This window comes from Brienomyrus brachyistius, chromosome 3 (assembly GCF_023856365.1).
Source record: "Brienomyrus brachyistius isolate T26 chromosome 3, BBRACH_0.4, whole genome shotgun sequence".
NCBI classification, from domain to species: domain Eukaryota; kingdom Metazoa; phylum Chordata; class Actinopteri; order Osteoglossiformes; family Mormyridae; genus Brienomyrus; species Brienomyrus brachyistius.
In genome coordinates, this window is record NC_064535.1 from 32456215 (window position 1) to 32468462 (window position 12248).

At 45.3% G+C, this 12248-nt stretch overlaps 1 protein-coding gene across 1 annotated transcript; it reads left to right on the forward strand.

Moving 5' to 3' along the window:
• Positions 1–787: 787 nt before the first annotated feature.
• rint1 (RAD50 interactor 1) lies at positions 788–10393 on the forward strand. Its single transcript, XM_049008983.1, has 13 exons — positions 788–1046; positions 2026–2267; positions 2608–2781; positions 2973–3113; positions 3311–3467; positions 4261–4371; positions 4483–4708; positions 4996–5133; positions 5321–5520; positions 6971–7188; positions 9214–9394; positions 9683–9801; positions 9968–10393. Exons 1-13 carry the CDS (start codon positions 891–893, stop codon positions 10176–10178), a joined length of 2274 nt encoding a protein of 757 aa, XP_048864940.1. The 5' UTR covers positions 788–890; the 3' UTR covers positions 10179–10393.
• The last annotated feature ends 1855 nt before the right edge of the window (positions 10394–12248 follow it).

Genomic DNA, 12248 nt, shown 5'->3' on the forward strand with positions numbered 1-12248 from the left:
TAACCTCTACCCAGCCCCAACCTTTACCATAAGTAACAAAATACAAGACTTGGCATTTTCACTTCTCAGATTGCATATTTATAAAATTAGTTGCCCTTGTGGGAACCGAAAAAAAATGACACTACATGGTTAAAATAACAGGATTTTATCACATTGGTCTCCACAATGTAATTTAGACATGACAGCGCATACACACCCAAACATTTGGGAGTTGTCCAGCAGAGGGCAGTCCTCAAACACAAAATAAGAAAAATATCTGCTTAAGGTGGACAATATGCAGGTCCTGCCTGTCTACAGGATTAGTCGTACCCTGTGAAGTGGACGCCGGTTTGGATGTCACAACTACTTGGAGCTTGCTGTAACCTTAAATAATAAGGTGTCAGCAGGGACCTCAAAAAGATGTAACATGAGGAATCGTATTGATCAACAACCAAAAGTGCTATAATTATCCAGATGGATACGGTTTCATTATAAAAGGTTCTGTGTATGCTGGTTAATCCCCAGGATGAGGATGTTGTCTTTCCGGAATTATTCCAATTTAGTTGCCGCTGTGTTGATGTTGATTTTGGTCTACGTGTGATATGGGATAATCTTTATTAATTCCAGGGGGGTGTTCTTGTTCATACATCAGCACCGCATATAAAGTGCACACAGACACATATAATGCAAAACAATGTAACATTTGCTGCCTGTGATAGTTTTCAGACCCCCTCAATTCCATATTGAATACGAATTTGGGTTGTATTCTTTACGGTTAGTTTGATATGGCTGATGTGCCTCGCCAAATACCGAATTTTCAACCTGAAACGTGTGGAAATGCGCTGACGTGTCGCTTCTCTCCGCCAGGGGGCGTACGAGCTGTTGACGTGGAGCAGAGGCGCGTCACAGACATGGCGGCGCTCACTGAGGAGCAGTTCGACCAGGAGATGCCTGACTGCGTTATCCAACTGATTGAGGGAGAAATCGGCGGCGATTTGAAATCGCTGAAGAATGTCAAGGGTCTGCTGGAGAGGCTGACGGCGGAGAACAAACGCCTGGAGGAGCAGGTAGTATGTTGCGAGTTGGACTGGGGCATTTTACATCTGCAAGCAGACATTGCGCTGTACTAAAGGACAATTAGTTGTTAACAGTCCAGCTGCTGTTTACATAATCGACCTTTACCAGTCATTTAAGTCAGTACTTGGATGTTGAAAACAAGAGAGGTGTCCACTGTGTTTTTCCCTCTGGGAAGTTAAGCGTTTAATCCACTTTGGCTCCAAATACCATGGCTTACCCATGACGTGTCAGAAAACTGTTTAGGCAGACATCTGACGGGTTACTCTCCGTTTTAAGTGTATAAAACCAAAATAAGCACAGGTGGTATCTGTTTAATCCGTGTGTAAATTAAGTAGTATTCGCGGGAGTAAACAGAGCTGAAGTGAATTATGTTTTGTTATAGAAGGTCGTATGGGATACTCCTGTTCGTCCTTTAGATTTAGAGCGTTTACTGGACGCAAGCTAAAGAGCATCCAGCAGAGCCTGGCTTTATCCCAGAATAGAATAGGGCTCCTATTTGAGATTTCAGTGCTGAGCAGACACAGGGTGATCACAAAGGCGATGTCAGGGTCTAACACGTGCAGGAGGCAGTGTTTACCATCAGTTCAAACCACACACTAAATATTAAATAAACGCCTTCTTTGTTTCGGATATGCTGAAGCAGCATATTCTGCCAACCAGCTAGCTAGCTACAATCTTCTGACTCTTGCCTCTAGCTAAGGTTAACATTGTGTGTAACCAGTTATCAATCAACCCAGTGAATGAAAATCAAAGATGGGACAGTGATGTGGTATCATATAGATCTATCATATATATCTATCTAATTTATCATCTATGTTTGCCTGCAATCTGCTGATTAGTATATACCCAGTGTAAACACCAGCACCATGAATAATTCCTACTGGGTTTATGAAAACTAAGCCTGTAATAGAAAATTTGCATAAGCTGACCAGTTTCAGACATGACTTTTTAATGGACCCCTATCCACAGGTGCTTACTATCTCCAGCTCTGTGCCCCCCCGCGTGTCTGCGGCATTGTCGGCAGCGGAGGACTCCCAGCAGGCCCTGGAAGGGATCCTCCAGAGGGAGCGGGCCCTGTCCAACACCCTGCAGCAGCACCTGCAAGGCGCCCAGGCCTGGGCCGACAGCCTGGGGCAGACCCTGGGCCAGCTGGACACCATCGAGCGCCACCTCAAGTATCTACAGTGCCTCTCCTATATTGAGGAGCTGAGGTAAGGACCAAATCTCGTGCTAGTGCTGATGCGCCAGCATGGCCATTGCCGGGGGTGCTCTAGAGTGTTAGACATGCAGTCTATGCAGATCTTCCTGCTTTACTCCTTGATTGAAGATTTACATTGATATTTGGTTAGGATTTAATTATTAAGCCTTTTTTCTAGCATATAATTATAGATTGGAAATTGATAACGAAAGTGTTATCAGTAGCAAGGTGCTGTCCACTCCTGTTTGCCCCTGTTTTGATCTTATCTGGGTTTTGTACCAGCTTCTCTGTAATATGTTTTTGCTTGTGCGAATCTATGTACGAGTGTGGTCTTTCTCTGGCCAAATGGCCAGTGACAGCATCCAGCAGTTCCTCATGACCAGCAGCATATGGGAGGCAGTGGGGGCTGTGGGGCAGATGGCCAAACTGGACCTCAGCCTGCAGGAGTCGGGCTGCACACACCTGAAGTCCTATGTCCGGGAGACGCTGCAGTTCTGGCACAAGATTCTCAAAGACCGGCTGTCTGGGTAAGGAGTGTGGCCTTCTTGGTGTGAGGGGCATGGCCTGTGTGAGGGATGTGGCTTGTCTTTGTATTATCAATCCCCTTGTTGTTTTGGAGGACATTGACCTAAAGAGCTTTTATTCAAAATGGCAGAATGTCTAGACACTTGTTGAGAAGTTATGTGTTTCCAACTCTGCCTCTCACTCTGTCCTCCAGTGACCTTGAGGAGGTGCTAACCCAGCTGCAGTGGCCATTCCTGTCTCCCCCTGTGGCCTCCCTCTCGCCCCCCACCAATGGCCCGGACCTCCACACTCAGCTGGAGCTTCTGGTCTCCCAGCTTCTGTCCCTTCAGACCTCATATCCTTCTGTTTCGCTGCTCCACCCACCTGTTAGAAGGTTCTATTAGTACTCTCTTCGGAGTCTTAGTACTGATACTTCTGTGAGTATTAATACACTTGCTACTTGTCTTGTGGTTCCTTCAGATTCATGATATCAGCATGACCACAGGGCTCCAATCAAAGTCTGGCTTAGAGTTCCCTGACACTTCTCCTCAGTGATGACCTCATTTCAGAGAAGAGGTCTCCCCCTCCACGCCCAGGCCTCGCTCCAGGTCCACCCCTGTCTCTTCCTATACAGATTATGATGTTGCCGCTCAGCAAGAGGTTCCGGTACCACTTCAGCGGCAACCGGCAAACCAATTCACTCAGCAAGGTCAGACCTGGGATGTATGTTTCCCTTAGATGTTGTAGAGAACATGCTGCAACCAGAATAGACAAGGGTTTGGTGGCAGAGACTGAGAAACTCAACATAAAACAGCATCGATTCTAGTTTGTTCATTTGGTTTATTTTGAAGACACTTCTGATATAAGAGATTTTACAGATATCTGCTAGCTGATGGTATGTTTTATGCTAATATGCCCTAATAAAGGGCATACTTGAAAATAAGAAAATGCGTATAGAAGGTGATCTGCAGATTGCTAGTTTAAATGCTGTTAAATCTTAAGCAGAAATTTTCCCCAGGATTAGTATATGTCATGTTATTGAAAAAGGTCTGCTTGGCTTTGGACAGACTGTCCATCCATCTATCCATCCGTCCATCCATCTATCCATCCGTCCATCCATCTATCTATCCATCCATCCGTCTGCCTGTCTATATATCTAATTTATCATCTATGTTTGTCTGCAACCTGCTGATAGTATATACGCAGTGTAAGCACCAGTACCATGAATAGCTCCTCCTGGGATTATTAAAACCCAAGTCTTCTCCTCTAAAGTCTCTCTAAAGCACCGCAAAAGGACCTGAGGCAGGCACCAGAAACCCTGGGCTGGGTCTGACTGTCCTGAAAGTTAGGGCTTGCGGTACTGCTTCCGAGAATGTCATACCTGGCCTGACAGGTGTCTATAGGGAAAGTCTACAGTCAGACCCTCCTAGCAGATGAGCACAGCCCTGTGTATTGGTTCCCATGAGCTCATCTTTAGGTATGTGACTGTCTCCGTCTTACAGCCGGAGTGGTACCTGACACAGGTTCTCATGTGGATGGGATACAACTCCAAGTTTATGGAGGAGAAGATCCAGCCCATTTTGGACCATGCTGGAACCAAGACCAATGCAAAGGTGCGGCAGCAGGTTTACATAAATGTTTCTTTGCCTGTTATGAACTGAGGTTTGCCTGCAGCCATTCTATAAGGCAGTGCTTTATGGGCCATTTTATCTTCCCACCATTAGGTGGAGCTGTGCCGTGGGCTTCTCTGTCTAGTGCAGGAGAAGCTGGCGTTGGATGCACCGAGGCTACTCTATGATGACGCCCTCTTTTGTCACCTGGTGGACGAGGTTCTGCAGTTTGAGCGGGAGCTTCGCGGCACACACACATATCCCAGCATCCTGTCCGGCGCTTTGCCCATTCTGCTAGAGGAGTCTGTCTTTCAGAAGTGGCTCAGTGTGGAGAGGAAGAGTGAGTGGCATGTGGAGAGGAAGAGCGGGTGATGTGTGTTCCGGGCCTGGTCTCTGGGTGCGGATCGAATCATCAGTGTGTGTACTCGCCTATGTAATGTCCTTATGTTACTGTTACTGGCTAAATGCCCTGTGCCAGCGGGTTGGCAGTTATGATCCTTTTTATTAGAGGCCAGTGAGTGTGTATGAGTCATAGAACCTAAATTGTCTGGGTACTGTGTGCCTTGGGCTTTTGTGTCTTTCGCAAATTGTATTCCTATTTTGCCTCTCATCTATTTTCCCCCTTAGTGGCCCTGGAAAAGGTAGATGCCATGCTCTCAGCTGAGGGTGCATGGTGCTCCCAGTACAAAGACATCACGGACATGGATGAGCTGAAGGCCCCTGACTGTGCTGAAACCTTCATGACCCTACTGCTTGTCATCACAGGTACAGCCCCCTCTGGTGGCCGTGACGGGTACAGCCCCCTCTGGTGGCCGCGACGGGTACAGCCCTCTCTGGTGGGCATAGGTGTAATTATATGCCATAATAGGTGCAGTTGTAAATATAACAGGTTAAATAGTGATTAAGTACATCACGCTGATCCCTGGTCTTTTATGGTGCCTCTTATTCCCAGACCGATACCGTTCACTGCCCTGCTCGCGGGCCCAGCTCAGTTTCTTGGCCCTGCAGAGAGAGCTGGTGGACGACTTCCGCATCCGACTCACCCAGGTGATGAAGGAGGAGTCCCGCAGGCCGCTGGGTGGGCGCTACTGTGCCATCCTTAACGCCGCCAACTACATCTCTACCGTGCTGTCCGACTGGGCTGACAATGTGGTAAGTGCCCTGTCCTATAATACTCCACAGGTTTTACAGACTACTTTAAAATCAAAAGGCTCCAGCGCTTGGCTAACTTGTTTGGTTCATCTTGTACTTTTACTGGTTTGTTTCCTTGATTGAAAGACTCGTGCAGCTGTTTCAGATAAACACTTGCATGATTATAGGAGACTGACCAATCAGCACACAGCAAGAACTTGGTGATTAAGTGAAATCTGGACCTTTTTAATTGAAATGGTAGTTTACGACCCCTGTCGTAGCACATAATATCCCTCCTGACATGGATTTGCTTGGATTTGGAGTCACCATAGGTCTAGGTTGAGTCATCTTCATTCAGAGGGAGTATTCTGGAAAGTTCTGCTTAGTGGTGGAAATAGTACTCAAAATACTGATACCACCCCAAATTGTTACTTAAGTATCATTTCATTGGATGACTTTTACTTTAAATAAAAGTAAAAAAATACCTGCTTTTAAAAGTACTTAAGGCTCAAGTAGAAAGTACTATACATTAAAATCTACTGATGTTATGAAAACCCATTTAAATACAATCAAGGCAGATTTGAATATAGCACTTTAAGTTACTGTCACAATAAGGAAAACTGACTTGCAAGGGTATATTTTGTCTTTATTTGGGAAAAAATGTTAAACTTGTGGGGCTTGATGGGGCAGACTAGCAGAATTACTTTTTTATTTTTTGGAAAATGAAAGGTCGATCTACTCGCCAGATTTGATAATGAATTATAAACATTTTGTTGGCCAGTACTTCGAGACCTCTTATAAGTGGTGAGATTATTAAACCCTCTTCCTCCACTATGGAAAATGGCTGATCGTACAGTGAAATCATGATCTTTATTTCAGTAGTAGCTCTAGTACTGCTAACTTTGAATATTGATAAAGATTAAATATCGAACATTTTTGGTATGGCAACTGATATATTGTACATCTCGATGTATTATTTGTTCCATCTTCATAAAGACAATCTGTAGGGTAAAATAATAAAGAAAGAAATTGCAATTTTCTCTCACATTTCTTGAGTAGTCTCGGTTGTGAGTGAAAAAAATCGTGATTCTCATTTTACCTAGAATCTCTCAGGCCTGTTCAGGTGCACTGGGTAAGTAATGATGGTCGTGCTGAATGTATCAGAGTAAAAAGTGGTTATTTGGCTCAGAGACTTAGCGAAGTGAAAGTAAAAGTTGCAGGAACTTAAAATACACAAGTAAAGTACATATCCAGTAACAGCTTAACAATCCTAGCAGTATGCATTGTACCTTTGAGAAAATGCCTTGAACTAAATTTATCAGAAAAATGGCGGAGTAGCTAGTCACAAAATTTCAGTGGCTGGTGATTTGTTAGTTAGAGGCTGTATGCTGGTACATAGAATATAACTATCCTGTGCATGTTTGCATGGCTGCCAGTCCATTAAGATAACTGTGAGACCCCCACTCTCCAGTTCTTCCTGCAGCTGCAGCAGGCGGCCGTGTCCCTGGGGGATGAGGTTTTTGGCCCCCTGGGGGCCACTGAAGTAGGACGGCTGGCCTCCCTGGAGGGGTCACTGTTTGAGGAGCTGCAGGCACTCCTGGAGCGTTTGCGGGGTGACATGATGGGCCGCCTCCTCGATGCCGTCATGAGAGAGGTGCAAGAAAAGGCCCAACCCTACTGTAAGGACAGGTCAGTGAGAGGCCACCGGGTGGCACTGTAGAGCACCCCAGTCTGTGTGTCAGCAGTGCCTATTGGAAGGACATGACTGGTTGTTTTTCAGTAAAGATGCGACTCTTTCAGGTTTGCCATTATATGTCATTAAATCCAATGAGCTACAGGGTTTAATTGTTTGATTTGATGTAACTGATTGATTTTTTTTTCTCTTCCTAATCTTCAACAAGTTATGGGCGATCAGCTCACCTCATTTAACAAACACCGTACAGAAACTCATTATGCATTGAACAATTACAGTTTGAGGGACCTTGGTGAAGGCCTTTGAACATCACAGTGGGGTTCAGTAAGAAACAGCAAGCCTGATGTCAGGAGACCACATTCTTGGGGTGGTCTTTTTGGTAGAGCCTGACCAATACAGGATTTCCTGATACCCATATCTAGTTTGATATTTGAGGATTTAAAAATCTGATAATATATTGGCCGATATTCAGTTTTTTTCTAACATACATATGTGTAGTTATTTTAAAGTCCTGACTAAGATAATATACTGCAGTTTAAAAGTAAGCTTGTTTGATTGTCATAAATAGTACTTTGAACATAAATACATCCATCCATCCATCCATTTTCCAAACCGCTTATCCTACTGGGTCGCGGGAGGTCCGGAGCCTATCCCGGAAGCAATGGGCATGAGGCTGGGAACAACCCAGGATGGGGGGCCAGCCCATCGCAGGGCACACTCACACACCATGCACTCTCACATGCATTCCTACGGGCAATTTAGCAAGTCCAATTAGACTCAGCATGTTTTTGGACTGTGGGGGGAAACCGGAGTACCCGGAGGAAACCCCACGACGACATGGGGAGAACATGCAAACTCCACACACATGTGACCAAGGCGGAGATTCGAACCCGGGTCCCAGAGGTGTGAGGCAACAGTGCTAACCACTGCACCACCATGCCGCCCCAACATAAATACAACAGTAATATATTAGTTTTGATAAATATGAAAATACAAGAAAAATGTCACACCATATACAATGCCCTCCACGATTCCTGGCACCCATCAACTCAAAGATGTACAATTTACATGGGAAACATGCTTCAGTTACATTGTGTTCAGTATAATGTCCAGGGGTGCCAGAACTGTGTTTTGTTGAAAATAATTATTTCTTGACGAAGGATTTGTTTTCCTTTTTAATAAATTTCTCAGTGAAAGGTCAGATTTTTCTTGCTTTTTTTTCAGTATGAGATGAAACTACTTCACCAAAAGGTGGATTTTTTTCTAACCCTTTTTGCAAAAACAAGGGGTTCCAGTAATTGTGGAGGGCGCTGTGTGTATGATCCATTATAAGCTCATAGTGTGTTGGGGTGGAAAACAGCACACTGCCACCTACTGCCAGAAACAGCCACTACACTGGTGCTCCCTGTTTTACTGTATGGTGGCAAAACATGGATGCTGTCCAGAAATCTGAGATGAGGATGGACTGTGTCTCTTCAGAGAATCCTTGGTATCACCTGTTTGACTTTGTGTTCCTCAGGGAGTTTCCAACAAGGCACATTACCTGCATTATGAGGAAGCGTCAGTTACAGCACTACAGTCAAGTTCACAGGATCCCGATTACTGCGGACCTGAGCGACTGGACCGGGCCAGGGGGATGCCTATGCAACTCCTGGCTGCAGTAGATAGACGGCCATTTCTGGAGGGTGGGACTGGACCATGTGTCGGCCTGGGGGGGGTTGCTAACCAGGATCCCGACGTTGTTGTATGTCCAATTAACTCATATTGGCCAATAATATTGGCATGTTGAAGTATTGGTCGGGCTCTACCTTTTAATACACTACACTGCAATCTCACTGAGCTTCAGTGTAGTGGCTGTTTGTGGAAGCTGGTGGCAGTGTGCCATAAATTGGCGTCCATGCGGATTATTCATCATTATTACCTATGTGTTCCCTGGGTTGCTGGCTCTTAGTGCCTGTCCCTTTATCACTCAATGGCTGTCATTGTGTTTGTGTTTGTGCATGTATGTGTGACCTCCGCAGGTGGCTCTCCATGCCCATGCAGTCTGACCAGGCCGCCATGTCACTGTCCAGCTCAGCGTGTCCCATGATGCTCTGCCTGCGTGACCGGCTGCTACAGCTGCAGCAGCTACTCTGTCTGCCGCTGTTCCAGAGCTTCTGGCAGGGCCTGGCTGAGAAATTAGACCTTTTACTCTACCAGGATGTGAGTTATACGTTGGACCTGGGCTATGAGTTGCTATTCATGCCTGATCTCTTGTATAAATCACTGTGCCGCATTGAACTGGACTGGCATCAGTTTAACGGAGGCAACAAATTACGGGGGAACAAATTGCAAATCTCTGGATAAATTAATACCTTAAATGTGTCCTTAAAACTGTCATTGTTAGATTATTATGCTACTCTTTTTGATTTGTTACCTATAATGCCATCTTAGCCAGCTGTACATAGATATATAAAAGTGAGCAGCTCCCTGCACTTCTGACTGTCTTAGGTGATCCTCTACAACCACTTTAACGAGGGTGGGGCTGCACAGCTGCAGTTTGACATGACGAGGAATCTGTTCCCCCTCTTTGGACACTACTGCAAGAGGCCAGATAATTACTTCAAGCAGTGAGTGTTGACCGAGAGAAACCTGCACCACCTGCTTACACGACTCAGCCTTGTTTCATACAGGTTTTCTCAAGCAAATTCACTCACTCACTCCCCCCACAGAGACATGTTTGCTGGATATGCTGTCTGTAATAGCCCTGAGCACCACCTCATCCCTCCCTCCCAGGGTGAAGGAGGCCTGCATCATCCTGACCCTCAACCTGGGATCCGCCCTCCTGCTGAGGGATGTCCTGCAGCAGAACCAGGAGGCAGATGGGGTCTCCAGTGCCAGTCAGCCCCTCCCGGAGTGCGCCCTCAACGAGCTGGGCGTGTACCGCCTGGCGGCTAGCGACGTGGAGATCCTGCTGGGCTTGAGGGCGTCCTGGCCAGGCCAGTGAGATGTTATGCAGAGTGAGCAGAGAGAGGCAGACTCGAGGCTGGATGGATTCTGTTCCACCATCACTAGGGCACCTGCCCATCATCTAATGCAGCATAACTGGTACATTTTGACTGCTGTTTTAGGCAGTCTGCTGTATTGTACCATCACTGAAACTGCCATATAATCACAATGATCCTATGTTCAGTAAGGAAATAAATTTTTCCAGTGAGTAAATGAGAAGCGTTATTGGTTTTCTCCTCAAGTTTAATCTAAGAGCCCCTCTACAATTCGTGCGTCCACAGCTGCACCTAGTGAGGTCACTCGGCTCCTATAAGTACAGAAGGACCTAAATAGAGATGACAAATCTATAAGCCATGAAGGGGACCTTGCACAGCGGGGCTGCCAATTGCAATCCAGGTTCTACTTGCACTTGGACACCTAAACACCTGATTGAGTTTAATGTCTCAGTCTGAGACTACTTTCCCCCAATCGGGTAAAGCTTGGAAAAAGACAACCCAAATGGCAATTGCCTGGCTGCGGTCTTCTAACAATGGGCTTGTTTCTATGGAAACAGCTGCTGCGCAGTCCTGGGTGTTATCATGCAGCTTACCGGGCTGCTGGGTTGGTTTTGGGCGATCCTCATACCAATGTCCTCAGGGTCCACAACCAAAAAATACATTCCTTCTCCTCACTGACTGCTACTTCTTTTTCGTTTACCTGTTCCAACCGCTTTTCTGCTCTTTGCTGCCAAACCCATTTCTTGAACTTCTGTCCGTGTTCTGCAGCCTCCTCATTCTATATATTCCAAGTAACAGTTCACAGCACCCCCAGAATTAAACTTTTCAGTAAATATCTGCCCTTGCACTTTAAAATAAATGAATAATCAAAGAAATTAACCATTGCCAGGAAGGTATTGGTCTAACTGCATAACTTAAGTTTCGGTTTCAGTAGCCAATGTGAACTGCTGATCCCTTCAACTTCAGCCTGTAACTTAGCTTTACAACATGAGGTTATCAGTTCTGATATTCATTGTGCAAGCATTTGTAAATTTGGCAGTAAAAATCTATAGTATTGGTCTTGGCTTAACTTTTGTGTAAAAATTATTTTTTGAAAGTATTCACTGAATAAATTTTGTATCGAACAAAGTGTTAATGGGATGATCCACAACATAGCAGTATTGTGCCATATTAAGAATGACTTAACTGCTAAGAGATTGCTACTAATCGCAAAAAACTGTAAACAATTGAGAAAAATAAAACATGCATATGTACCCAATCCTTGCAAGGTGAACCCCTGCAAGTGTCTAGGTTTGGGTATCGATGGTAGGGTCATGTCCCAACCAATATCGTAGGAGTACTGTGTGATTAGGGGGGTATGGCTTTGGGGCTGATTTGGTCCCTACCAGTGTTGAAACCAATCCCCTACTTCATGTCATGAGTGGTGGAATCTCCGTATGTTGCTTAAATCATCCGAGATCAGATGAGTCTTGGATGAGTTAATGTAAGTAAAACTCATCCAGGATAAGTTGGTTTTTCAAATGCAGCTGTGCAGTAGACTAGTCTAGCTTGTGGATACCCAATTCTGCTCCTGCTAAGCTACCACCCTGCTGAGCTACCACCCTGCTGAGTTACCACCCTGCAGAACTTAGGTGCAGCCCTAATTTAACACACCTGATACAGATAATCAGGTACTTCAGTTACATCTCAGAGTCAACATAACTGACTGTAATACTGAGGTGATACTGGAGAACTTAATTATCTATATCAGGTGTATTAATATGGAGCAGGATTGGGCACCCGTGGTCTAGCTGGATCCAATCATCCGAGATGATGCGTGCGCCCGCGCTGCTTGAAAAGCCCATATACATCGAGTGTAGAGAACTTGATCGGCAAGTTTCTCATTGGCTTACACAAAATGTCAAAAAAGAGGGAGCAATTTTTCACGCAATCCGAGCAGGACCTTTTATTAGAGGGGTATGGTGAATTCAAAGATTTAATATGTACTAAAGGAAACGCATCAAACGGCCCAAACCAGAAAAAACCGGCCGGCAAAAAGTGTCCAACAAATTAAATGTGTAAGTAGTTTTTAG

Excerpts from the sequence above, each read along its gene's own strand:
- rint1 (XM_049008983.1), top strand. The coding sequence starts at position 891 with ATGGCGGCGCTCACTGAGGAGCAGTTCGACCAGGAGATGCCTGACTGC. Across the intron at positions 1,047-2,025 it reads ACAAACGCCTGGAGGAGCAG|GTGCTTACTATCTCCAGCTC; the intron begins GTAGTATGTTGC and ends CCCTATCCACAG. Across the intron at positions 2,268-2,607 it reads TCCTATATTGAGGAGCTGAG|TGACAGCATCCAGCAGTTCC; the intron begins GTAAGGACCAAA and ends CCAAATGGCCAG.